Here is a 26,337-nt window from a genome sequence, read left to right as displayed (position 1 = left end):
GTTACGAACTGGAACATCTCAGAGGTGGCGGGACCAGAAAGGGGATGTTACAAGGAAGCAGAGTCTGCTGGTCTGTGTGAGAGCAGCCTAACAGTCAAAGCTGTCGGAGGCGGTTTGCCGGCCCCAGAGGGGTCACCGGGCTGTGAGGGAGCACAGGGGAGGCATCAGACGAGGAGGCTTTAAGATCTGCCAGGAACGCTGCAGGCCCAACTCGCTCGTGTTCTGTGTCCTCCTGGTGTGTCTGGGTGGGGGAAGGACGGACACCGTCTGCGGCTCCCGGAGGCTGCAGGGGCGCAGTGTGAGGCCTGTGCCTCACGTTGCCTTCTGTGGCTTGAGCTGCGGACGGGGTGGGCGGGGCAGATGCTTACGGAGAGAAGCAGCCGCACACGCGCCCCAGGCTGACCCCACCTCCGTTGCAGGTCATCGTGGGGAGCATCTTCGAAGTGGTCTGGGCGGCCATCAAGCCGGGAGCCTCCTTTGGGATCAGTGTGCTCCGGGCACTCCGGCTGCTGAGAATCTTCAAAGTCACGAAGTATGTCGTCCGTGCGGTTTGGGGGGCGGGGGCGCAGGCAGCGCGGGGGCCAAGCCAGCACGGGTGCCGCTCCTGGGGATGTGTGGCATGGGTCTTGCCCTCAGCTGCCTGGAATCTCTTTCTGTGGGTGATAACTGGTTAAAAACAGAAGACAGTCACAAAGCAGCCCATGCAAGCGAGGGCCACAGCCCAGCAGGACTTCGTGTCGGCCCTGGGAGCCCGTCTACCTGCAGCGCCATTTCCAGCCTCAGCGCTGCCCCAGCACTTCTGGTTCTCTCGTTAGCTCGTTCCCCACAGTTTCACCCTGTCTCCTCTCTTGAAATCAGCAAGCCCACCTTTCAGCCTCAAAGGATGACTCTGCTCCAGAGTTAATGGAGAAAACACAGGTCATCAGATGGATGTTTTCCCATTGTCCCGCCCCTAAGTCTGCTCACCTACCCTGCAGCCCTGCTCCCGTCCTGGTCCCGACGGGACCCTGACCTTCTGACCTGAACTCCCAGGCCTGCCTTTTCCACTCGGGGCCGACGCTGCCTGGCCTGTCCTCGGTGACAGGACGGGGCCCTGACCGTGTGTTCAGTTTCATCCCGCTTGGCTCTTCACAGCCCTGGAAGCAGGTCTCTCCCTTTTGCCCACAAGGAGGCTGAGGCCCAGGCCAGAAGGCGACGCAGGCCAAACCTCCCCCCTCTCTGCCAGAGCAGCAGCGCTGGGAAGGGGGGCCGCCCTCGTCCACAGCTGTCTCGGCAGCAGCAGAGCTGCCCTCACCCCAACGGCCATGGCCAAAGGACTCCACAGCGGCGCCCGAGCCACCCCGAGGCTCTGAGGCTCCCACCCCGTAAGCAGCTGGAGCGCGTGTCCCACACGCGCCACACGCGCCTGGCACCGGCCTCCGCGCACTGTCCCTGGCGGCCCGCGTCACGACGGCTGTGGGGCGGTCCAGACCAAGCCTGCGCAGGTGGCTGGGGCTCCAGGCCCCCGCTGCAGTGACCTCCCCAGCCTCCTGGTCTTTTCTGTTCTGTTTTAAATCCAAACCTGAGGCCATCCGAGGTCACGACAGTTTAACCGTGGAGGAGCTTTGGACAGGAGTTCGGTCGGCTTGGCCCACAAAGGCTGCCGGGTGCCCTGCGCCTCCTGCCCTCCATCCTCTGCTGGTTCTGCGGGAGAAGGGGCTTCAGGAGGTGACGGCCGGCGCTGCCCTCACCTTGGTCGTGGGCCTGGCGTCTTAGCAGCTCCATTTCCTCCTGGAAAGCGGGTGGCCCCTGTCCTGACGTGGGCTGACCTACACCCCGCCCATCCTAGGAGAAGGCTGTTTGGAGTCTTCCAGCCCATCTCCCGTTAACTCTCACCTACCTAGTCAGAGAGCCCAAGGAGGATGGTGGGCCTCTGTGAAGCAGCATTAGGGAAAAGGGCCCAGGGATGCCCTAGGCCAGGGCAGAGGACAGCAAGTGCAAAGGCACAGAGGCACGTGGTACGTCCGCCTGGGCTCTCCTGGGGGTCGCAGCTGGAGGGGACTCATCACCCAGCGAGCTGGCAGCAGCTAGACCGTGGGCAGACCTCAGGGGGCCTGTGAGCCGGGGGCGGGGGGGTCCAGCTGAATGACAGGGACAGAGTCTCGGACCCCCAGGAGCGTTGGAGGGGTGGGGTGGGAGGGAGTCGAGGCTGGAGGGCTGCTCCGCGCTGTGTGGCCCTGGCCCTCCGGGAGGGGCCGCTGGGGTCAGTGTCTGTACCCCGTGCCCGGCCTGCTCAGCGGAGGCTCTTTGCGCGGGACCTGCGTGCTGAGGGCGGCGATGCTGATGGATGCTCCAGTGCGGCCCCTTCTCCTGCGTGGCCGTGGCCTGAGGGGGTTGAGGGGCGAAGGCGGGCGTGGTCGTGGGGGAGGGGGACTGGGGAGCAGGTGTAGGAGGCGATCGTGAGCTCAGCGCTGGACCCTCGGCGTCTGCTGTCCCTGTGGGTGGGGGGCGGGCGCGGTCCAGCAGGTGGTCTGGACCCCTGGAGAAAGCACCCTCCGCGCACCGAGTGTGGGGCCCTCAGGCCAGAAGGCGCCGGCAGCCGCAGGCGCGTGCCGTCCGTGTCCGGGCGTGCCGGCGCGCTCGGACCAGGCCGCTCCCCGCAGGTACTGGAGCTCCCTGCGGAACCTGGTGGTGTCCCTGCTCAACTCCATGAAGTCCATCATCAGCCTGCTCTTCCTGCTCTTCCTCTTCATCGTGGTCTTCGCTCTGCTGGGCATGCAGCTCTTCGGGGGGCAGTAAGCGAGGCCGGGCCCCCGGGACGCAGGGCTCAGAGGGGGCGGTGCCGCCCCGGGCTCCCCCTCCGCGCCCCTCCCTGACGGTCCCGAGGCGGGGCCTCTGACACCAGACGCAGCCCGACCAGGTGCCGGTCCTCCTGGTCCCGAGGGAGCTGCCTCTGTCCAAGACCCTTGTTCCTCTCAGGTTCAACTTTCAGGACGAGACTCCGACGACCAACTTTGACACCTTCCCCGCTGCCATCCTCACTGTCTTCCAGGTAAGGCTCCCGGCTCCCGGCTCCCGGCTCCCTTCTGGCCTGTGGGGCCCTCCCTGCCGGGTGTGAGGGTGCGCAGCCTTCCTTCCCCGTCAGCCCCTCCCCAGCGCCCGTGAGGGGACAGGCACAACAGGTCTCTGACGTGCGGCGCCGCCGCTGGGACCGGGTCGGGAGGGAGCTGCCCGAGGAACAGGTGGACACCTTGGGAGGCCCTGGCTTCAGCGCCACTTACCGCTCTGCCCCCGAGACCTGGAACCGATCGCAGCCGTCGTTGTCCGTTGAGAGTCGAGTGGAAAGCGCTCCCCAGGCTTCTCCCTCCAATGGCTTGGCCCCAGCGGCCCCTCAGTTTCCCTTTGTATCTGGAAACACGCTGCCCACAGCCCCTGGGGACGCTGAGCCTCGGTTCCCGCTTGAGGACTCTCCTGGTTCAGCGCTGTCCCCCTCACAGAGCCGTGGCCCCTGGGTGCCCCACAACTGGCCTCACCAACGTGATAAAGCCCTCTGCCCCATGAGCATCCTCCGCCACGTCTGAGGCCAAGCAGGACTGGCGGCGGCGGGGGGGTGGCCCGCGATGGCACCTAGGGAAGCCCACAGGCTGAAGGCGCTCTGGCCAGGGCCCTGCCTGCTCCTGGCCTCTGGGGCCGCTGGCGCTGCCCCCCAGCCAACGCTGGAGCCACAGTGAGTGTAAGGAGAGGGGACCTTTGGGGCTCCTCTCTCAAAGGAAGGCGTCTTTCCAGCCGACCGTTCGAACCACACTAGACGCTTGCTGACAGAGTGACTCAGTCTAGTGACCTCACCCGCAAGCCCCCCTCCCGACCTGGGTGGAGCACAGCAGCTCTTTTCCCAGAGACTCGTCTGCTCCCGGCCTGGCAGGACTCCAGAGCCCGGGCTGTCATTGTTCCGCTTCCTGTCTGACCCCACTTTCGAGTCCTGTGGCTTCGCCCTCCTCTGAGCTTTAAGGATTGGGTTGCCCGTCAGCGTACTACCCTTCGCACCTTCGCCATCAGAAGCATCGCCAATGGCTTGACTGACTCAGAGCTGGGGAAGCGTCCAGCCCTTTAAGGAGGCTGAGAGAGTGGTTGAGGCTGGAGGAGGCTGAGAAGATCGCCAGGACCGACCGTTGGCCCAGCCGGGCCTGTAACGCCCACCGGATGACACTGGGCCGAGGGCCGGAGACCCAGGCTGGAGCCCCTGCTTCTGAATGGGGTTGGAGAGGGCACAGGGAGGCGTGTGACCAGGGGGAGAACAGCTTGAACTCTGCTCCTGGTGAAGCTGCCCGACCACGCAGCTTCAGTGGAGGGTGAGCCGCTCCTAAGAAACGGCAGCAGCGTGCTAATGCAGGTGCCTTTAACCCTCAGAGGGCACAAGGAAGAGCTCAGCGCAAAAGTACGGAAGAAGGGCACCTGGAACTGAGGATCTCTGGTTAATGCGAAAGATAACTACGTAACAATCCTAGAAGTAGAAGACACAGCTGTTTAAATAAAAAGTGGAGGCTGGACGTACGCTGACGTGATCCTCTCAAGAACGCGGAGGACCTGAGCCAGCTGCGGCTCAGAGGCGGAGAGAGAGGGTGCCAGCGATGTTCCAGAAAGAGCTGAGACCTGGACACAGCCTGATACAGAGAAAATCTTAAAATCTGTTCTCGAAAGACAGATCTCCTGCAAAAGAATGCCAGTCTGATGGCAGGCCTCTCGTGGCAATGATGCCAGAAGGTCTGGGAAAAGCAACTTTAAAATATTGGAGGGCGGTCCCTGTTGGCCTGGAATTCCCACTCAGAGAGCCGCAATCCGAGGTGGAAGAAAGACGCATCCAGACACAGATTCTGAGAGTCACACCCAACTGCTGAAAGCACTGCGGACACGGATACGGATACGTTTAGGAAAGCGGATAAATGGGGGGAAAAGTGCATTAACCCAAGGAGAAGCAGAAAACCTGGGCTATTTCAGAAATTGAATAATTTCTGAATAATGAATAATTGAAAAATCTACCTGCCCTGGAGACCACGCTGACAGTTTTACAAGTGAATTCTGCTGAATATTTAAGAAAGGTTACTCCAATTTTATACAGACGACTCCAGAGAAGTTAAAAAGGAAACACCCACCCTTTTATCAGACTGGAATAACCTTGATATGAAAACACTAGACAAGGGCAATATAAGAGAAGGAAAATATAGATTACTATCACACACAGAGAGACAAAACATCCTGAGGGAAATAAGAACTAATCCAATCTGGATGTACTTAAAGATCATCTTTATGATCAACTTGAATTTATCCTAGAAATGCAAGATGATTTAACATTAGAAGGTCTATTAATGTAATTCATCATCTTAACAGATTAAAGAAGGAAAAAAACCATGTATGATCAGAAAAAACATTTGAACTCTAGCAAAAGCACAGCCAAGCACCAGAGAGAGAGGCAGATGAAACAAGACTGGCAAATTGTGTTGATTGTTGAAGCTGGGTGATGAGTACGTAGGGGTACATTACACTCTCCGCTTTGTATGTTTGAAACTGTCCATCATGAATTTTTTTTTCTAAAAGAAAATCCCATGATAAAACCCAACACTCCTTGCAAATAATAACCCTTAGCAGATTATGCTAGTATCAGTGGTCTTAGTGCAGTAGAATAAGAAAAAAATGAAATAAAATTTCTCAGGATTGCCAAGGAAGAAAGAAAAATGTCATTATTTACAGATGAAATAGTTATATACACAGAACACTCATGTTGTCACTGCAGATGGAGTGGGACAGTTTGGTTATCCATAGACAAAAGCATGGAGTTGGATTTCTACCTTGTAGCAGATTTGAATATCAGTTCAGATGAATTAAGACGTAAATGTGAAGAGCAACTCTGAAATTTTAGAACATACAGGAGAGTAATGTTACTGACTGAAGGCAGGGAAAGCCTTCTTAAGGAAGATGTAAAAAAGCACAGATCATAAAGGAAAGCTTTGACAAATTTGGCTATTGAAATACAAATTTCTGTGCATCAAAAGACACCATAGAAAGGTCAAACAAACAAGTCATAGGCTGGGAGTAGATGTTTCCACAGCATTGGCTAATAACCAACAGCCAGAATAAATAACCAATAACCAGAATAAATCGAAAACTTCCACAAATCAAAAAGGAGAGACAAATAATGCAGCAGGAAAGGGCAAAGTGTATAAGCAAGGAACTCGGGACAGGAAATTGGGCTGATGAGTAGACCTGTAAAAACCATCATCTGTTTACTCGTAGTCAGGAAATGCAAAGTAAACCCACCTTTCAGTTTAGTTGAAATTAAGAAATCTAACAGTCTCAAGTTTTAGAGAAGATGTGGAGAAATGAGGATTCCTTTATGCTGTTGGTGGGTTGGTAGAACCACTTTGGAAAGTAATGTCACCGTATCTAACCCACCGGAACTCACACAACAGCAGTTCCTGTTGTGGGTACGTGCTCTGGAAGGTCCCTGGCCGAATGCACAGAGACCTGGGAGACCATCGCAGCAGCATCGTGTGTGATAGCAAGACACTGGAAACCTCTTGATTGTTCATCGTCAGGAGAGTGGATAAGGAGAGTGTGTTCTACCTGTGCAGCAGGGCCATGAATTACCTAGAATTAACTATTAACATGCATCGCAAGCAATGTTAAGCTTAAAAAAAAAAAAAAGCAAGATTTGGAATAATACAAAGCATATGATACTATTTATTTAACTGATTTTTTAAATTGAAGTATAGTTGATTTACAATGTTGTGTTAATTTCTGCTGTACAACAAAGTGATTCAGTTATACATATATATACATTCTTTTTTCCATTCTTTTCCATTATGGTTTAGCATATGATACTAAATATTTAATAAGGATGAAAACATCTTGTTTCAAAACATATTGCATAACAATATTGTTTATGGTATATATGGAAGTAAAGGTGTAAAAGCTTGCATGGGAATGTTTAACACCAAATTCAGGGTGAGGTGGGCTTGGGGAGAGGAGGAATGAGACTGGGGATTTCTATTCAGGGAACTTCAGCTACATTTTAAAGTTTTATTTCTTAAGCTGGGTAACGGGTACACAGAGCTTTAAATATTATTCATTGTACCTTTCTGAATGTTTGAAATAGTACATAATTTAAAATTAAATGGGTACAAAAAGATAAACTAAGTAGACCTTAACCAAAAGGAAGCTGGTGTAATGTTAACATCAGCCAAAATAGAAGTGAAAAAGAAGGTGAAAAAAAGCTTTAGTAAAAATAAGGAAGTATATTACGTAACAATAAAAGGAAGATGCAGCCTAACAGCACGGCTCAAAAAACATACCAAGCAAAAACCGACAGAATCACAAGGAGAAATCAACAGTCCACCCGCTTTTAAGAGATTTGTATTTCTGTCAGACTGAAGGATGAAGCTGATAAGGGTTAGACAGGATGTAAAAGAACTCATGGGCAGAACCGTCACAAATCGGCTGATGCATACAGAACTCGCCAATTGATAGCGAATAAAATAGTCGTTATCTGGGGCACAGGAACATTTACAGAAATTGATCACTTGTTAAGTCACTCAGGAAATTTCTACAAGCATTAAAGAATTGCACTCCTACAGCGCACATTCTTTTTTTAAAAAATTTATTTATTTTGTTTATTTTTCTTTGGCTGCGTTGGGTCTTTGTTGCTGTGTGCGGGCTTTCTCTAGTTGCAGTGAGCAGGGGCTACTCTTCGTTGAGGTGTGCAGGCTTCTCATTGCGGGGGCTTCTCGTTGCGGAGCACAGGCTCTAGGCACGTGGGCTTCAGTAGTTGTGGCTCGCAGGCTCTAGAGCGCAGGCTCAGTAATTGTGGCACACGGGCTTAGTTGCTCCGCGGCATGCGGGATCTTCTGGGACCAGGGATCGAACCCATGTCCCCTGCACTGGCAGGCAGATTCTTAACCACTGCACCACCAGGGAAGTCCAGCACATTCTTGATATTACTTAAATAAATAGAAAGCACTAGTAAACAGTCACTTAAGATCTTCCCCATATTTGAAAGCTGAGGGTTTGAGTTGAAGAAGACAGCACAGTGGACACTACAGAATATTTAGAACTGAACAATAATTAGCAAAACTCATAGGATGAGTCTGAAGCAATACTTAGAGGAAAATTTAGAGTCTTAAAAGCAATTATCAAAATAAGAGAATGACTAAAAATAAATAAGTACTCATCTTAAAAATCTAGAAAAAAGAATAATAGAGTAAACCAAAGAGAAATTGAAAGCAGGAAAAGTTGATGCTAAGAGCAGACATTAATGAAACATAAAACTAAAATACCTAGATAACAGAATCCTAAAAAGCTCGTTCTCAATAAGGCTAATAAAGTAGATAACTTTATAGCAAGACTGATCAAGAAAAAAAGCACAGATAAAAAGTATAGCCCAATGCAACAAACTAGTGAATATAATGAAAAAGAAGCAGACTCACAGATAAAGAGAATAAAAGAGTGATTACCAGTGGGGAAAGGGGAGAGGGGAGGGGCAATATAGGGGTAAGAGGTACAAACTATTATGTATAAAATAAGCTACAAGGATATATTGTACAATATAGGGAATATAGCCATATTTTATAATAACTATAAATGACATATAACCTTTAAAAATTGTGAATCACTGTATTGTACACCTGTAACTTACATAATATTGTACATCAACTATACTTCAATAAAAAAATAATTTTTTAAAAAGTATAGCCCAAAAGGGAGGTATAACTACAGAAAAGGGAGATATTTTTAAAATCCCAAAAGAATATTATGGCAACTTTATGCCAATAGGTTTGAAAACTTAGATGAAATGTGCACTTCTGTAGGAAAACATCAGTTACTTAAATTAGCTCAAGAAGAAAAAAGAACTGGATAATTTTATAACCATTAAAGAAATGGAATCCTTAGTCAAAGCTTTCTTCCTGCCTTCCTGCCTCCTGCCCAGGGCTCGGGGAGTTATAAGGTGAGCTTTGCCACGCCTTTAAGGAACAGATGATAATGGACTCAGACGCTTCCAGAGAAGGGGAGAAACCGTTTCATGGGGCTAGGACAACCTTGACCCCACAGCCCGGCAAAGACAACGTAAGGAAAGCAAAATGCAGACAGAGTGTGAGCTCTGTCAACCAAAAAAGCTGCAGGAGGATGCAAATAAGAAGTGTTTTGGGGTCTTAAGAATTGCAATTCAAGAGACACAGATTTGGCTCAAATAAAAAGAGTGTCCTGGGGAAGAGAAAGAGTCGGGGGCTTGTAAGACAAAAGTCACGAGGCTGTGCTCTGACACAAGAAGGGAAATGTGTGTCCTTCAGGGATGGCTGTCACCAGGCGTTTTAGGGTAGGTGTCTGATAAGTGTCTTGAGTTTCTGACAGATGTTCTGGAGGCCTGCATTAGGACAGTAAGTGGTCAAAAGGTCAGATTCCATCCAGGCCTCCTGGCTCCATTTCAGAGAGCTCTCTCCTTCCACAGATCTGTGAGGCAGGGGCTTTGTTTTGTCTACTGAGGATCTCAAGTGCCTGAAGATTGCCTGACACACAGCAGGCAGGCACTCTAAGTGTTCACTCAGTGAAAGTAGATGCAAATAGCCTGAAATAGAATATTCAAAAATCAAATCCAACTGTGTGTAAAATAGAACCTCATGGCTAAACTGTGCTTATCTCAGTAATACAATAATTTGTCAATGTAATTTCCTGATCTCTACAGTTTAAAAGAGAAAAATAAGCATATCAATAGACTTAGAAAGATAGAATATTGATATTATGATGAAAAACATGTTATACAAAGAACTTAAAATACTAAGGACTCAAAAAAAAAAAAAAACCCAAAACAAACCCACAGCTAGTTGGGTGATAGCTAATATGGATGGGTTTCTTTTTTGAAGAGATGGAAATAAAATTCTAAATTCAGAATTCTAAATTCTGAATTTAGAATTCAGTTCTAAAATTGACTGTGGTAATGGTTGTACATATTTGTGAATATACTAAAAACCATTGAATTATACACTTTAAATGACTGAATTATATGGTATGTTAATTATATCTCAATAAAGCTATTGTTTTACAAAGACCGTAGCAAACATCACAGATAAAAGATTGTTGATGGTTAATTTTACGTCAACTTGACTGGACCATGGGGTGCCTAGATTAAGCATTATTTCTGGGTGTGTCTATGAAGGTGTTTCTGGATGAGATGAGCATTTGAATTGGTGGACTGAGAAAGCAGATGTGGAAGCCTCACCTAGTCCACCGAAGGCCTGAGTAGAATAAAAGGGCTGAGTTAAGGAAGAGTCCACTCTCGCTGCCCGACCATCTTTGAGCTGGGACATCCGTCTTCTCTTGTCTTTGGACTCAGAGTTGGGCTGAAACTTACACCATTGTCTCTCCTTGTCAGCTGTGGGTCTTGGGACTTATTCTCCATGACCACAAGGTATACCCAGACATCTCCTCTTGGTTCTGTTTCTCTGGAGAACCCAGATTAATACAGATTGAAAGCATAACCAAGGATATCTAGTATTCAGGCAGTTGAAGTCAATGTAATAAGAAAAAGAAAGAGGTAGAAGGACTGGAAAGGAATAGACAAAATAGTTATTATTTACAAATGGTGTGATTATTTAGATAGAAAACTCAAGAGAATCAATTAAAAATAATAAGAGAATTCATTGTTGCTGAACACAAGATCAACATAGGAAAAATAAAGCTTTTCTATATAACAGTATCATTCAATTAGAATATTCAATTAAAATGAAAGATTTCATTTACAGTAGTAACAAAAGCTATGTTATCCAGAAATAAATCCACAAAAAGTATGCAAGACTTTTACAGGTGAAATTATAAATTGTTATTAAAAGACCGAAAGAACTGAATACCTATGTTTATAAATGGGACGCCTTACCGTGGTAAAGGGATCAGTTCTCCCTAATTTAATTTGTGATCCAAATCCCAACAGAACTGCTCTTGGAATTCAGCATATTGATTCTGTGGGAGAGTAAATGGCCAAGAATGGCCAGGACAGTTCAAGAAGGAGTGATGTGCCCCTCCATATATCAAGACTTATTATAAAGCTACAGTAATGAAGATTGTGAGGTATAAAGACAAAGTATCAAAGAACAGACTAGAAAGCCCAGAAACATGCCCAAGCCTATGTAGGAAGTTGGTCATATGGAAAAAGATGGCATTTTAAATCAATGGGAGGGGGATGGGATGGTCAAAAAATGAGCCTTCTGTGTGGGAGAAAAGTAGGTCTTCATCCTCAGGTGTGCACAGAACAGTAACCACAAGCTCTAGTTGGATTAGAGACCTAAAAGCCAAACTTTAAAATGATTTGAAGAAAATATAGGAAAATTCTTTATGACCTTGGGATGGAGAGAGATTTCTTAAGGGGCAAAAAGCAGAAACCATAAAGGAAAAGACTGATACATTTGACTTCATTAAACTTCTTTATAATACAAAAAAATTAGTTAAAAGCAAAAAGGAGACCAGCAGAAGATTTTTCCAGTAGACATTGCAGATAGAGAACTAGTATATACAAGAATACATAAGGAAGTCTGTAAGAAAAGGTGAGTTATCAGCAATACAAGCCAAAGAGTTGAAAAGGCCACAGAGAGGAGATCTGAGCAGTCACTGGATACAAGAGAAGATGTCCTGCCTGAATGGCTCTTCTGTTCACCCCGCTGGCCGGGAGCTATCAAAGGGTGTGACTGTGCTCAGTTTGGGACGAGGGTGTGAGGAAGATACAGCCTGCGTTGCTGGTGGGACTGTAATTTGGGATAAGCACTTTGAAAATGTCTAGTGAAGTCAAAGGTGTGCAGAACCTACGATCCAGCAGAACCAGTTCTAGACAAACTTCATGTTCACAATGGGACACACCGGCAAAAACCTTGGAAGTGCCTGTTGAGGAAGATGGGTGAGTACATGGAAGGAATCTATGCAGCACCTTCCACGACAGTGGGTTTATATGTGTCCACACGGGTAAACTTCAAAGATAAAAGAGTGAATGAACGGAATGATGAGGTAGTCTGACACCTGCCCATGCATGTTTAAAACACACGTGATGTATTTCGTTTATAGGTGTGTGTGTGTTGTGTGGTGTAGGACCACAAAGATGGGAGGCCCCCCAGGTTCATGGTTGGGGTTGCCCGTCGAGGGTGATCGTGGGCAGTGGGACCTGATGCGAATATGACAAAATGTTAGCAATTTCCATTCTGAGTGGCAGACACACGAATGTCTGTTACCTTATCCCCTTGTACTTTCCCCAAAATACAAGTGAAAAAGAGGCACGTTTTCCCCGATGGGGCAAGGACGGCATTTAGCCGCCCTCGTGGCCTGGGCCCCCTGGGCCAGGGGAGGCAGGGACCCGGAGGGTCAGAGGCCCTGCAGCTGTTGTCTGGCCGTGAGCAGCTTGCGCCCCTCTCTGAGCCTCAGTTTCCTCACTGGTGCGGCAGTGACCAGGCGGCTCTGGGACGTGGGAAGCTCTGCCACAGTCTCCTTGCTTTTGCTCACCTTTCTCTCCTGCCGGGAGCTCCCTTTCCATTCTTGGCAGAAACCCAGAGCCTATTCATCTTATAAGGCCTGACCCAGCCCAGCAGCCATGTTCTTCTGGAAGTTTCTCTGGAGGCTCCTGGGCTGCCTTGACCATCATCCAAGGACCTGTGTGTGCGCCCTCGTGTGCCCATGGGCTCGCGGGTGCGGGGGTGCGTGTGGACGCGGGTGGCTGTAGGGACATGCCCGGCTGCTCCCCCAACCCCCTCCCTCTGCAGATCCTGACCGGGGAGGACTGGAACGTGGTGATGTATCATGGGATCGAATCGCAAGGTGGAGTCAGCAAAGGCATGTTCTCGTCGGTTTACTTCATTGTCCTGACGCTGTTTGGAAACTGTATCCTTGTGCCGTCTGAGCGAGGGGGTCGGTGCTTCCTGGGCCTGCTCTCCCCTCCCTCCCCAGGAGGACGGAGCCGGTGGGGTGGTCGGCAGGAACGTGAGGGTGGCTTTCCCGTGGAGGGTGGGCCGTGACGCGCCCCCGCCCAGGAGCAGCTTGAGTTACAGATGCAGCCCGAGGTCGGGCTGGAGGCCGAGGACGCGTGAGCAGCACGTGGGGGTCCCGAGGCAGAGGCAGCGAGGTTGGAGGCGGCAAGACGTGGGCTTCGAGCCCGAGGGCAGCCATCTATTTTGTTTTCACTTTAATGTAATTCAATAATTAAGTTGTGGCACTGGGCTTTTAAAAAAGCCTTCGCCCGTGGAGACGTCCTACCTGCAGAGAAGCGCGAAGGAAGGTCTTGTGCGGAGGGTCTCCTCGGGCTTGTGTTTCAGGGTCTGGGGTGCGGGACTCTGCGGGGTCAGGGCAAGCCCAGCCAGGGACGCTCTGCCTCAGGCCCCCCGACCGTGCTACCCAACTGGAGTGTGTCCCTGTGGCTGGGCCCCAAGCGCCATGGCCTTCGTCCTGCTCTCGGCGTAGCGAGGCCTCTGAGGGTGCCCACGGCTGTGGTCAGTGCCAGGAGGCAGCAGCCGACCTTGGCGTCCTGTCCCGTGGGCCCCACTGGGGCCCTGAGCAGGCCTGTCTGAGGCACTGCCCTGGGATGTGGGTCCCCCCTGAGTCCCAGGGCACCTCCTTGCCAGACAGGGGGCCTGACCCACAGGGGTCACCCAGAGCCGACGGCTGCTTGAGCCTGGCACTGGCCCAGAGCCCCTGGGATAACATGGGGCACAGGGCTGTCCCTGGGCGTCTGCCCCAGGACCAGCAGAGTCTGAGACGGTTCGGCTGTCACAGCTGAGGGGAGGGGGCTGCTGGCATTGAGCGGGCGGAGGACACCCCATGGCAAAGGACTGCCTGCCCATCGGCAGTGTGCAGGGCACTAGGTGACCGGGAGGGCACCCGCCCGCGGGGGCCAGAGGTGGGCCTGGGTCTGCGGGGGCAGTACAGGGGTGAGGCACCGAGGGCTGGGGACGGGGCGGGGGGCAGCGCAGGGAGGACAGTGCTGCCTGGCGCTGAGGTGGGGAGAGGTGGCTCCAGCGACAGGCAAACTGAAGGGATTCAGGTCAGCGGCAGCGCGAGGGCCTGAGCCTGCAGAGTTCAGATGGGCAGGGCAGGGCCGGGGCAGGGCCGTTGGGCCCCCTGACCCTGGGACCCAGGGGAGTTACCCACCCTCTGTGGCCTTTGTTTCCTCGTTGCTGACTGGGGGTCACAGGAGCGCCTTGTCAGGGCTCCCGGGGGCACAGTGGGAGGGGGCTTCGGAGGTGGCGGCTGCCTGCCGGGCACTCCCGTGGCATCTGCCCTCGGCGTGCTGTCCCTGCTGCTCTGGACGAGGGGCGCCTCGAGGGAGGGGTCCCAGGACTCGGCTTTGGTAAAGGAAGCTGGCAACGAAGCCAGGCACGTGTCTGTGAGCCTTGCCGGGAAGCTGGTCCATCGGTGGTCTCTGCTCACAGGACCCAAAGGTGCTGGGGCCCACATGCAGCCTGGGTGCTTGTTGGGAGAGGTGGGGGCAGAGTGGGCAGCCCTTGTGCCCTCCTAGGAGACAAAGGCAGGTTAATCCAACACAGCGCGAGCTTCCGGCCTGGAGCGTCGGCCCTGAAGAGGTGGCAGGGGGAAGGGGTGGTGTGGGCTTTCGAGGAGGCCGGGCGTTGTGAGATTGCATGAAGGAGGCTGGGTGGAGGCCAGGGGGCCGCAGGGCCCAGCGGCTGGGCTGGGCTGTGTCTGGGGATGATGGGCTGACAGGGCTGGAGGGCCGGGGCTGGGGGCATGTGGACACCAAGGAAGGAGGCCGAGGCTGCTCAGGACCTGGGAGATGAGCCCCTGTGTTGTCAGAGGAAGCCGTGGTCTGACCCTGGGAGAGGCTGTGGGTCAGAAGGCTTCCCTTCCTTAGCTGGAGCCAACCAGACACCCTGCTGAACGTCTTCCTGGCCATCGCCGTGGACAACCTTGCCAACGCACAGGAACTGACCAAGGTGTGTAGGTAGGGACCCACCTGCAGCCTAGGTATGGGTGGGGTGGGGGGTCAATCTGTGTCACTCTGGATGAGGCTGCAGAGCCATGAGGAGGGCCAGGACCTGGGTTAAGGGCCATGTGACTGCTGTCCAGGGGTGTCTCCTCCAGGCCCTGGACAGGCAGGGCTGTGGGGGAATGGCACCGAGGAGGTAGGGAGAAAGCATGCTGGGAAGGCAGATGACCATGAGGGCAGCTCCCAGGAAGCCAAGACCTGGGAAGAATGACCAGAAAGGCAGGAGGAGGTGTGGGAGCAGGTGGTGGATGACAGGGTGCAGACCAGAGAGGGGCCTGGAAGATGGGGGCTAGGCCGCCCTAGTCTCAGGAGTGAGGGGCATGTGACTGTGTGGAGTGGGGGATGTGTCCTCTCAGAAGTGAGACGGATCAGGAGGTGGGCCCTAGGGGACATCCAGTCTGAAGACCTGAAAGGGCAGTAGGGACCCCTGTGGTCATCGCCGGGAGGTGAGGGCACCCCTGCGGTCATCGCCCGGAGGTGAGGGCACCCCTGCGGTCATCGCCCGGAGGTGAGGGCACCCCTGCGGTCATCCCCGGGCGGTGAGGGGACCCCTGCGGTCATCCCCGGGAGGTAGGGGACCCCTGCGGTCATCGCTGGGAGGTAGGGGACCCCTGCGGTCATCGCCGGGAGGTGAGGGGACCCCTGTGGTCATCCCCGGGCGGTGAGGGGACCCCTGTGGTCAGTCTCTGGTGTGGATGGTTGAGCTCAGGCTGTCACTGGGCAGTGCTATCCTCAGAGTCTGGGCCAGGCTGGTGCTGGAGGAGCAGTCGGTGCCTGTTCTCAGCAAGTCCGTGCCCCAGCAGGACAGCTTTCTTTCCAGGCTGTACCCAGTGGGAGTCGTCTAATAGTCATCTCTCATCCTTGAGCCTGGTGGGGGATGTGATTACACATGTCTCCCCTGTGGTTTCCCTCCAGATGACACAGCCCCCTGCCTGGTTACCGTCACCCTCTCTGCCCTGGACCGTGCAGGCGGCCCGCTGTTTCAGCCTCAGGCTGGCGCTTTGACAAGCCTGGCTCCCGGTGCAGAGGGCGCTCCTGCTGGTCAGGGCGTCTGAGAAGGCGCTGCTCCTTGCAGGCACGCGCGTACTTGCTCTGTACGCCGGGCCTATGCCTGTGCGCGGACCTGTGTGTGTGGGTGTCTGTGCGCTCGCGCCCGCCGTCCCGGACAGCCTCCCACTTGTGTCGCACCCATTCCAGTCTAGCACATCCTAAGACTCTTAACACTGTCCCCGTTCTGGGGCTTGACTCGGGCCTTCCCTGAGGAAGGCAGGCGACAGAGATGCAGGTGTGCCACGGTACTCCTGACCGCGCGCTGTACAGGTGCCCTGCTGCCCCTCCCGGCTCCCTGGGAGGAGTGCTCCACGGGGGCGGCCCGTGCAGTGTGCCTCCCCCTGCTTCTGCCCAGCCCTCCTCCCCCCACCCCCTAGCTGGGCTGGGGCAGTGCCTGTGGGTCTGGACTCCTCCCTTCTTCTGGGTGCTGGCTTCTGAGGATTGGGAATCCCACTAGCATGCCCATTTCTGTTGTCAGCCAGTTCCTAGACTGAACCTCGCCATTCAGGAGGGGCTGGAGAATGGCCCAAGCCCCTGGCTTGGGGGACCCGTGCAACCCCAAGAGCACTTCTTGGGGTCAGGATTTACAGGACCACGTGAGCTAGGGGTGCCCAGCAGCATCATTGGTCTGGCACCAGCTGTCCTGGGCTGGGTGAGCTTGCGTTCAAAGCTCTCACTGCCCCTTCAAGGTTGTCAATGGGTGAGGACACACTGACAGACCATGTCCTTGGGGCCCTGTATCCATGCACAGACCATGGGTGGTGGCCCCTTTGGGCAAACTGCCCTAATTCAGGAATTTCCTTGCTTCGGGAGTTGGGGCAGGTGGACGCCTGTCTGTGTCAGGCTATGGGGCATTCCTGGGCTGGCCAAGAGACCAAAGGGTGGACACTCCCTCCTTTACAGTCCCACAAATATATGGTAGCATCATTTATTTTGAAGTGGAAATAAACTCACATCGAGTTTGTTTGTAGAACACCAACTGGAGTGATTTGAGGGCTGTAAACCAGGATGGAGCCCATAGCTGGAGGAACGACGTCTCTAGGGTGCTCCGTGGTGGGTCTAGCTCTGCCTCCCCTCTGGGGCCTGAAGTTTGAATGTCTCTTCTCTATGGTGGGAAATCTTCAGACAGCTAATAGGGGGCTTAGTTGCCATTACTGTGCCTCTAAAAGCAGATTCAAGGACATTTTGGGACATGTTGGGAATGCCAGCTCCCAGGGGAGCCAGGTGGGCCCAGGATTGGGGTAATGGGGGATATAAGGGGGGTCCCAGCGATCTAACTGGACGACACAGAGACTAGTTTCCCTCCCAGGGCCCGTAGACTCAGCCTAGAGCTGTTTATCTAGATCTGAGGAGCAGATCATGTTGGTTTTGCCTAGTGACACGGGGTCAGGGCTGGAGGGTCTGTCTGGATGTCCACTCCCTTCCCATGGAGAGGGCAGAGGCAGGGCGGGGTGTCTGCGCAGGTGCGCACACGTGAGCACATGCTATCCCGGGTGGCAGAGAGCCTTGGGGCTCCTCTCCAGGAACTCAGTGAGGAAGGGAACACAGGGCCAGGCATGGTCACGGCCGGGGAACACAGGGCCAATCATGGTCACAGGTAGACAGATGTGACCCGATGGGTCCAGGTGGAAAAGCTCAAAGGCTGCAAGGTGGCCCTGCTAGACACATTCCTGGTGGCGGTTCCTGTGGGTGGTGCAGGGCGGAGCCTGCCCCTCGCCCTGGCTCAGCACTCTGGGGCAGAGGCTGACTTCGTTCCAGTGTGACAAGTGCTCTGGGTGGCGGGGCGGGGGGGAGCGGGATGGGGGGAGGAGGTGGGAATAAAGGAGGGGTGGGTTTGCATTTTGACGGAATAAGACTGACACGCAGAAATGGGTCCCTGGGGCTGGCGCTCTGGAGTGGGGTTGTCATCTGTGAGCGCCCTGGGAGGGGGTGCTGACACAGAAACCCTGGGGACTGTTGGCTGCAGAGGTGGGCGTAGCAGGGGGGTCTGGAGCACGGGTGGGTCGTGCTAAGGCAGGAGCTGGCTTCCTGGCCCCGCTGGCTCAGGGGGCAGGAAGGACTCAGAGGCTCCAGGCTGAAAAGCTGGTGGCATCGGAGCGGACACAGCACTCTCAGGCTAGCTACACATTCCTGTCTGTCCAAACAGGACGAAGAGGAGATGGAAGAAGCAGCCAACCAGAAGCTTGCTCTGCAAAAGGCCAAAGAAGTGGCTGAAGTCAGCCCCATGTCTGTCGCCAACATCTCCATCGCCGCGTAAGGCTCTCGGAGTGGGTTGTGGGCGGTGGCGGGAGCAGAGTCCAGCTCCCCCGGGGCCTCCGCAGGGGCCCTCGCCTTGGCTGGAGCTGTTAGGACACAACCCCTCCCCAGGAGCTGAGATGCGGGGGAATGGCTCTACCCCCCTGCGGGGGCCTTTGAGCAAAGAGACCACCAGGTAAAGCCTCCCCGCTTCTCCCCGCCGGGGTGAGAGCGCGGTGTGGCAACGCCGTGGGTGGGAGTGACCGCGGAAGGCGGCCCCCTGGATGGTTTTGGGCAGCGCCAGCGACTCGGTATGTCTGACTTACACACCGCCTTTCGGAAGTGTGTTTTGTGAGCCGGAAGATTCAAGGGGTTACTTCAGCAGCCCAAGAGACTTAATGCAGTTTCCAATAGTATCGAGTTCTGGTGTTGGGACAGGGGTCGAGAGGAGGCCTCTCTCATGAGCAGAGGTGCAGGCGGGGCCGAGACTTCCGTCGGGGACTCTGGTCACCCCGAGCCAGCTGAGAGCGCTGCTGGGGCCTTTATGGATTTCCGAGTTGGGACAGAACGCCCCAGCGCAGGGCCAAAAGCCACGGTGGGCTGGGGGGCGTTGGCCCCCGGGGAAGGAGGCAGGAAAGTCTGGCCCAATCCCGGTCACTGGGTGGCCGTGAGAGAGCACAGAGGGGCTCGGGGCCAGACTGAGCCCACCCTGGAGCTGCTGCCCCTGCCTTCCGCCCCGCTCAGCAGCCCCCGCCACGGCTCCCACTCGCCACACTGCTCCACGGGCCCAGCTCTGCAGCTGCTTCCCTCTCCTGTGCACACGTGCTGCGTGGTCGGAGCACCTCAGGCCCGTCTGTGGTGACACAGGCATTGGCGCTGAGGGCGCGCTGGCACGTGGATGCGTTTGTGGGAGCGGGAGAGTGTACACGCACGGGTGAGGGTGCATCTTAGCAGCCCCGTTCTCGCCTGGAAGTCACAGGGCCATGGCCTGTTTTCTAGGATGTTTGCAGAGGACCTGTCTCTAAGGTGAGCAGAAAGTGCTGGCCTTTGGGGGAGAAGAAGCAAAGGGAGGTCCCAGGCCCTGGGAGTCCAGGCAGGGGTGCAGGGGGCCTGCAAGGAGCCAGGCAGGACACAGCCGCCATCATTCCAACAGCTGCTGGGGGCTCAGTGCCCAGTTGTTCTGGAGTTTTGTCGTCTGGCCAATGCGCCTGCTCGGTCTGCTTGGTCCTGGGCTTGCTGTGACCCGGCTACTTCCTGAGCTGCGTAAGCTGCTGGCGGTCTGCGCAGAGGACGTGGCTGGTGACTGACCCATTTATTCACATGGGCCCTGTGGAGTTTCTGTGTAACTTTTGCCTTCCTGCTGTTCTGGAGGGGAGTGTGGTGTCCTGTGTCCCCTGCTGCTGCCCAGGGCTGCCCATTCCTTGGGGATGTGCGGCAGGGTGTCCACTCCCACCTGGGCTGAGACCTCAGAGGGGAGGGGCCCTCAGCACAGCCACGAGGAGATTGTCAGGACACCAGAAAGGGAAGTCTGGATGTTCTTCCTCTCCCTCCGCCCCCGTCCTCGTTTGGGACACTGCTGTGTAGGAACCAGGCTGTAGACCTGCATCCCCGGGGCCTGGGGGACACTTGGTGCTCTCCCTCACAGCAGGCCCTGAGCTCGGTGCCGGCCCTTCCCTGTCACGGCCAACTGGGGTATGTCCAGGCATGGGCCCTTGCGTCCCCCTCTTGGGCTAGCTGTGGGTCCTGCAGCCTCCCCCGGGACGCGGCTTTGGGCCTTGTCCTCAGCCCATCTCTGCTGCACGCACAGTGGGTCTGATGTGACTCCTGGAGATCCCACTCCCAGGTGTGGAGGGTGGTGGGTGTGAGGACCACCGTGCGTGGTTGTTTGCTTTCCTCCACTGAGCTGAGACATCTGAGGGCAGAGCTGTCTGCGCCTGTCTGTCCTGTCTGCCCCGACGGTTCCCTGCTCTGCTGGCAGCACCAGCCTCCCCGTGTTCACGTCTCTGCCCGAGCCTCTGAGGCGGTGGGAGAGGCTGTGTGTGACCCCGCCCTGACCTGCTCCCGCAGCGGTGCTGTGTGCTCTGTGAGACGCGGGCCTGGCCGAGATGTGCTCTGCGAGCCTCTGATGCTCAGGGCGCCTTTAGTGTCCGTGGTGTTGGAGCGGCTCCATCAGCCGTGCCCAAGCGGACGGAGGCTCTGTGACGGACCCTCCTCAGAGGGGCGCCCGAGTCCCCTAGAGCCGCTGGGGCTCCAGTGTCCTTGGCCTCAGGGGACAGTCCCCTCAGCCTCCTGGGAGGGAGGGACACTCAGGCTGATGCGGCCCTTCTGGCTCTCGGCTGTGTCGGCCTCGACACCACTGGGACTCATGAGTGCCGGTGCCCACGGCCCCTCCCGCACGCGGGTTCACACTCACACACGCTTGCTCTGACCCTTGTTCTCTTAATGTTCACAGTCTCAGTCACACTCACACCAGCTCACATGCTCATTCACAAGCTCACATACTCAGTCATGCACACCGCTTTGCTCACTCTCTTGTATACACAGGCCCGTTTGCACGCAGGGCGGGCAGGCAGGTGAGCTGCTTTGAGCTCCTCACAAATGCTTGTTGACTCAGCCTTGAGAAGGCAGCGCTGGGGACCCGCCTGGCCCTCCCCTGGGAGGGAAATGACTGTAAAGAGATCTATAGTTTCTATTGATTTTGGAAAAGCTTCCAGAAAGACACTTCCAGAAGGATACTCAAGGGAAGATGGGCTGGTGGTAGGACCTGTTTGCCCCTGGGGAGGGTGGTGGTGAGCTGGTGGCACTGCCTTAGAGCCTAGGGAGCTGAGGGGCCAGGGTGGCTTGGGGGCTGAGCACGGTGGTCAGGAAGCAGGGCCCAGGTGAGGCCGGAGGCAGGTAAGGCCCCTGTGTCAGCCGGCTCTGCTCTGCCTCGAAGGCCAGGGGACCACAGGGGTGAGCCCTCCCTAGCGCCAGGGGAGTGGGGCGCCAGGTCCGGCGGGGGCAGGGGGGCTGATCAGAATGGCGGACGAGTGGTGCCCGCTCTTTCCAACCCCACTGCCCTTCCGGGGGCAGTGTGCAGAAAGCCGCGCTGGACGGCCCAAGATGACCCTCTTGCCCTCCAGCCGTGGGGGTCACTGCTCTGTGGGTGCTCTTTCTCTCTCAACTTCTCTTTTACCCCGAGGTCTCGGCTGGCCTCATTCTGATGGAAGCATCCCTGGCCTCGTGCCTGGATGCACACTGCAGCCTGTGCCCTGACCCGACGCGGCTCACACCGTTCTGGCGTCTCTTAGAACTCTCTCTGGTGTTCTCACTTCTGTTTTGTTTTGTTTTTTGCATGTGCAGTTTTGTAAAGCAAACTCGAGGTACTGTATCTCGCAGCTCATCTGTCTCCAGCGTAACCTCACCGTGAGTCTCTCTGCTACAATTTCCATCTATGGCTTCGTGATAACTACACGCCAACGCCTTCTCTCCGCCCCTAACTCTGCTTCCCACTTCAAGTCATTCGCTTCAGGAGGCAGCTCCAGGCCCACATCCCGCAGCCTGGCCGGGGACGGCGGGCACACTTCCTGACGCCCTCACGTCCTGCTCGTGGGGTCAGGCTCTCTGGGCTCAGCCCCTCCTCCTCTCCCTCCTGGTCTCTGTCCTCCTGCCTGTCTGTCCCTGTGCTGTCACTCTGGTGTCTTGAGCAGATCTGCTTCTCCTGAGGTGACCCCCACTGGGTGCCACTGGGGCTGTCTGCTTGTGGCTCCCAGGAGGTAGAGGCTTGCTTAGGGGCTCAGGACATCCGCGGGGTCCTCCTGCTCCACCCTGCCTGGCTGGGGAGGGGGTGCCTCTGTGACCCTTAGGAAGTCTTGTTCTCGCGAGAGCAGAGCTTCTGCCTGCTCGTGAGGCTTTCGGAGACCAGCCAAAGCCTGAGGTAGAGCCATAGAAACCCCAGGGTGGCCCTGCTGGGGGTGACACCAGTCTGACTGTCCCAGGAGCTTCTTCCTGCAGGTGAGAAGTCCCTGGAGATGGCCAGGTGCCCTCTCCGTGTCCTGGTGGTGACGGGCGCTCCTGCCGTCCCTGAACCCCTGCCCCCCGTTACTTGGCCAGCACAGAGCTGGGCTCGGTGCTCTCACGAGCACGCGGACCTGCTGGCTGTTGGGCCCCCGACGTCCATGGGGTAAGAAGGCTGGATCCTGAACGACTGATTCCCAGGGTGGCATAAGATGCGGGCGTAGGTACCAACGGTGTTGCACCCGGGCTGCTTCACATTGTCACAGCTGGGGGTGACTGAGGGACGGCCGGCTTTCTCAGCACGGAGACCTCACAGCAGGGCCACGCCACAGAGGCTCCTTCTGAGTCCTGTCGGCACGTCTGGGTCAGGGCGGCTGAGCCGGGCTCTGCCTGCAAGCCGGGCTGGACGCGGTGGGGGGGGCCCTTCCCTGTGCCCCCTTCGGGAGTGCTTTTAGACGAGGCCTTCGCCTGGGTCAGAGTCGTCCGCCACTCTGCACTGTAGGTCAGAGCGCGGCCCGCCCCCCACGTTCTTGAGCCGCTTGCGAGCTCGGTGGAGACACACAGAGTGAGAGGCCAGCGCTGGCCACCCTGCGCCACATGCCAGGCAGAGCGGGGACCGAGCAGCAAGCAGGTGGGGGCAGGCTGCCGCCCCCCAGCAAGGCACAAGAGGCAGAGACACGTCCAGAGAGGCAGCCAGCGGCACCGCTGCGTGCTGGGCAGGCGCAGACAGTCTCGGGTGGCGTGAGGCCCAGAGAGGCAGCCACCCAGCAGGAGCGGGGCTGGTAGAGCCGCCCTGGGAAGCTCTGAGGGGAGCCTGCCAGCCCCACGCAGCCTGTAGTCCAGCAGGCACCCCGCCTCTCCACGGACTTGAGCTGGTTCCTGGGTGAGACAGAGCTGCGTCTGAGGGTAAGGCTGAGGGCAGAGCTACCAGCTACCACGTGTCCCCCTCGTCTTTACTGCCTGCCTGTTTCTGTTCTGACGGGCGGGTCCCCAGGGCTCATGGCTGTGTCTGAGTAGGCCACCACCTGCCGCCCAATGGCTCTGAGTCCAGCCCCATCTCGGCCTGCTGGGCTGACGGGGAAGCCTGACCAGTGGCCGGCTGTCAGCCCTCACGGGTTCCTGCACCATTGGGGAACGCCCCTGGTGGCTGCTGTCCACTTCACAGGGTTCGGCATAGTTCAGCGTTGGGCCCTTAGTTTTGGTGTCAGCTGGGGATGGGTAGGTCCCCCGTGGCTCTGGGTTGAAGCCAAGGAAACAGAAGGTGGGTCTGTTGCCAGGTGACCTTGGGAACGGGGCAGCAGGTCGGGGCCTGCGGTAGCAGCCGAAGGTGTGGGTCAGCAGATGGTCAGAGAGGCTGACAGCTGTCCCCCACACGTTGCCCTGCCTGCCCCCCGTCTGGGCCCCCAGGGACAGGCATCAGGCTCTTCTCTCATACTTACAAGGTGCTTCCCTGGAAATGGCTCCCCACCCTGGGGGCAGGACTCAGCGTGGTGCTCAGTGGCTGGGGCTCAGAGCGGGGGGTGGAGACCTGTCCAGCCTGGGCCCCCAAGGCCCTCAGGTTGTGGCTCTAGGCTGTGCGGTCAGTGCAGCTGGAGTCTGGCGGAGGCCTCGCGTCTCCTTTAGACACTTTTTTCCTCTTGCCCTTGCATGCGTCCGATCCTGGCTCCGTCAGTGACTCGCTGTGGACCCTCTGTGAGTCACGTCCTCTGTGCTCAGTGTGACATGGGGACAAGAGCAGCACCGAATTCCTGAGGGGGTTGTGAGGGCTGGAGGAGGTGGCCGCTGATCCAGGTGTCACAGCCGTCCTCGTTCTCGTGCTGCCGCTGCTGCCCCCACAGTGGTCCCGAAACCTCCAGAGGCTGCAGGACGAGACTGGCCTCAGGAGGTTTCCACTTGGCCGAGTTGGTGCCCGCTCGCCAACTCTGGGGTCTTGTTCAGCAAATATCCCAGAATGCAAAGGGCTTCCACGCACCCTGGGCTGTGGACCCCACCTGTGACCGTGTGGGTGAGCTTGGCGGGCGGTCAAGGCCTTTAGAAGCCTGTCTAGTGAGGGCTGAGCCTGGACCACAGGCCACTCCTGGCACTGGAGAGCTCTCAGCCCCCGTGGAGCCAGGAGAGAGGAGGGCACTGCTGGCCACAGGACGTAGTGTCCAGCCGCAGACCTGCCTGCTGCGCTCCTGGGCATTCAGCAAATGGTCACTGAGCTGAGTGGCAGCTGCCCAGATGGGGCTGACCACCGCAGGGAGAGTCCCTGCCTGACTCCTGCGAGGGCCAGCCGCCCCCGGGGCCCCTCGCTCCCTGGGTAACTGTCCCCTCCGCTCCTGATGACCCGCCTCTTCTCGGGTTCCCTCTCAGACACCCTGTCTTCCTCTGGCCAGTGGCTCCCCTCCTGGAGGTGGAGGTGGAGAAGCCCCTCCTTGGGCAGCCTGCTTCCTACCTCCTCAGTCCTGCTCCATTTGGACGTTGCCCCCCTCCTCGCCCCATTTGGGCCTTCCTGGCGGGCAGCCCACCTGCTCGGGAAGCCTGTTTGCCACCTCATGCTGGTGCCTGTCATTCCCACTGCTCTGCACCCCTGGCCCCCCGGCCTTGAGCCCCCACCCCCAGGTGAGGCTCTCACCATCTGCGGGCGCCCCCCCGGGGGGCAGGGATGAGGTCTATTTCCCTGGGTATCGGCCGCCAACTCTGCCCCTCGACTCTGCTGGGGTTGCCAGGGCTCCTGCCGCCCCCCCGCCCCCCCACTGCGCCCTCTGCCATCTCTCCATCGCTGTGTGTCCATCCGTGGCTTCCCCTGCGAGGCAGAGAGGTGGGGGGCGGCTTGGGGGCGCGCCTCACGCGGGTCTCCCCACAGCAGGCATCAGAACTCGGCCAAGGCGCGCTCGGTGTGGGAGCAGCGGGCCAGCCAACTGCGGCTGCAGAACCTGCGGGCCAGCTGCGAGGCGCTGTACAGCGAGATGGACGCCGAGGAGCGGCTGCGCTTCGCCACCTCCCGCCACCTGCGGCCCGACATGAAGACGCACCTGGACCGGCCGCTCGTGGTGGAGCCGGGCCGGGACGGCGCGCGGGGGCCCGCGGGGGGCAAGGCCCGGCCCGAGGGCGCGGAGGCTGCCGAGGGCGCGGACCCGCCGCGCAGGCATCACCGGCACCGCGACAGAGACAGGGACAAGGCCGCGGCCCCGGCCCCGGCGCCGGCGGGGGAGCAGGACCCGGCGGACGCCCCGAAGGCGGAGGGCGGGGAGCCGGTGGCCCGGGAGGAGCGGGCGCGGCCGCGCCGCAGCCGCAGCAAGGAGGCCGCGGGCCCCCGGGAGGCCCGGAGCGAGCGTGGCCGCGGCCCGGGACCCGACGGCGGCCGGCGCCACCACCGGCGCGGCTCCCCGGAGGAGGCGGCAGAGCGGGAGCCCCGGCGCCACCGCGCGCACCGGCACGTGCCCGAGCCGGGCAGGGAGGGCGCGGCGCCCGGGGCTAAGGGCGAGCGGCGAGCCCGGCACCGCGGCGGCCCCCGTGCCGGCCCCCGGGAGGCGGAGAGCGGAGAGGAGCCGGCGCGGAGGCACCGCGCGCGGCACAAGGCGCCGTCCACGCACGAGGAGGCGGAGAAGGAGGCCGCCGCGGAGAAAGAGGGCGAGGTGGAGGATCGGTGCAAGGACAAGGAGCTCCGCAACCACCAGCCTAGGTGAGTCAGCGCGGGGGGCGTGTGGGGAGTGGCGACTGGGCCGGACGTGCGAACCAGCCCGTGAGCGGCAGGCTGGGCGGGTTACGCAGGTCAGGGGTGTGGACCTGGCCGGGCGGCCCAGCCCTCTGTCTCAGCCCCTTTCTGGAGTGGTGACAGTCCTGCCTTGTTGGGGCGGCGTGTGAGATGTTTACACCTGCGTGGTGGGGAGCGTCGCTCTAAGGCGCCCGGGAGGAAGGGAGGCTTAGGGTGAAAGTGTTGGGACTGGTTTGGGACACAGAGACTTGGAAAAGGTGCCTCAGGGAGAAGAGAAAAATGTGTAACCCCGTGAAGGAAGGCGAGTCAGGAGAGCCTGAGGGAAGCCTGAGGAGGCCACAGGACTAAATGGTGGAATGGG

The 26,337-nt window shown here is 57.0% G+C and overlaps 1 protein-coding gene across 2 annotated transcripts in view; it reads left to right on the top strand.

The window, feature by feature from the left end:
- Positions 1–26,337, top strand: part of CACNA1B (calcium voltage-gated channel subunit alpha1 B) — a 180,723-nt gene that overhangs the window by 74,596 nt on the left and 79,790 nt on the right. For both annotated transcript variants that reach the window (XM_061199517.1, XM_061199518.1), the window contains exons 13-19: positions 420–532; positions 2,643–2,774; positions 2,959–3,031; positions 12,762–12,879; positions 14,875–14,942; positions 18,192–18,298; positions 25,125–25,943. In XM_061199517.1, the coding sequence (XP_061055500.1) occupies positions 420–532; positions 2,643–2,774; positions 2,959–3,031; positions 12,762–12,879; positions 14,875–14,942; positions 18,192–18,298; positions 25,125–25,943 (1,430 nt within the window). The remainder of the gene's footprint in view (positions 1–419; positions 533–2,642; positions 2,775–2,958; positions 3,032–12,761; positions 12,880–14,874; positions 14,943–18,191; positions 18,299–25,124; positions 25,944–26,337) is intronic.

This window comes from Eubalaena glacialis, chromosome 9 (genome assembly GCF_028564815.1).
Source record: "Eubalaena glacialis isolate mEubGla1 chromosome 9, mEubGla1.1.hap2.+ XY, whole genome shotgun sequence".
Lineage (NCBI taxonomy): Eukaryota > Metazoa > Chordata > Mammalia > Artiodactyla > Balaenidae > Eubalaena > Eubalaena glacialis.
The sequence above is the reverse complement of the archived record's forward strand: the minus strand, read 5'-3'. Positions and strand labels throughout refer to the sequence as shown.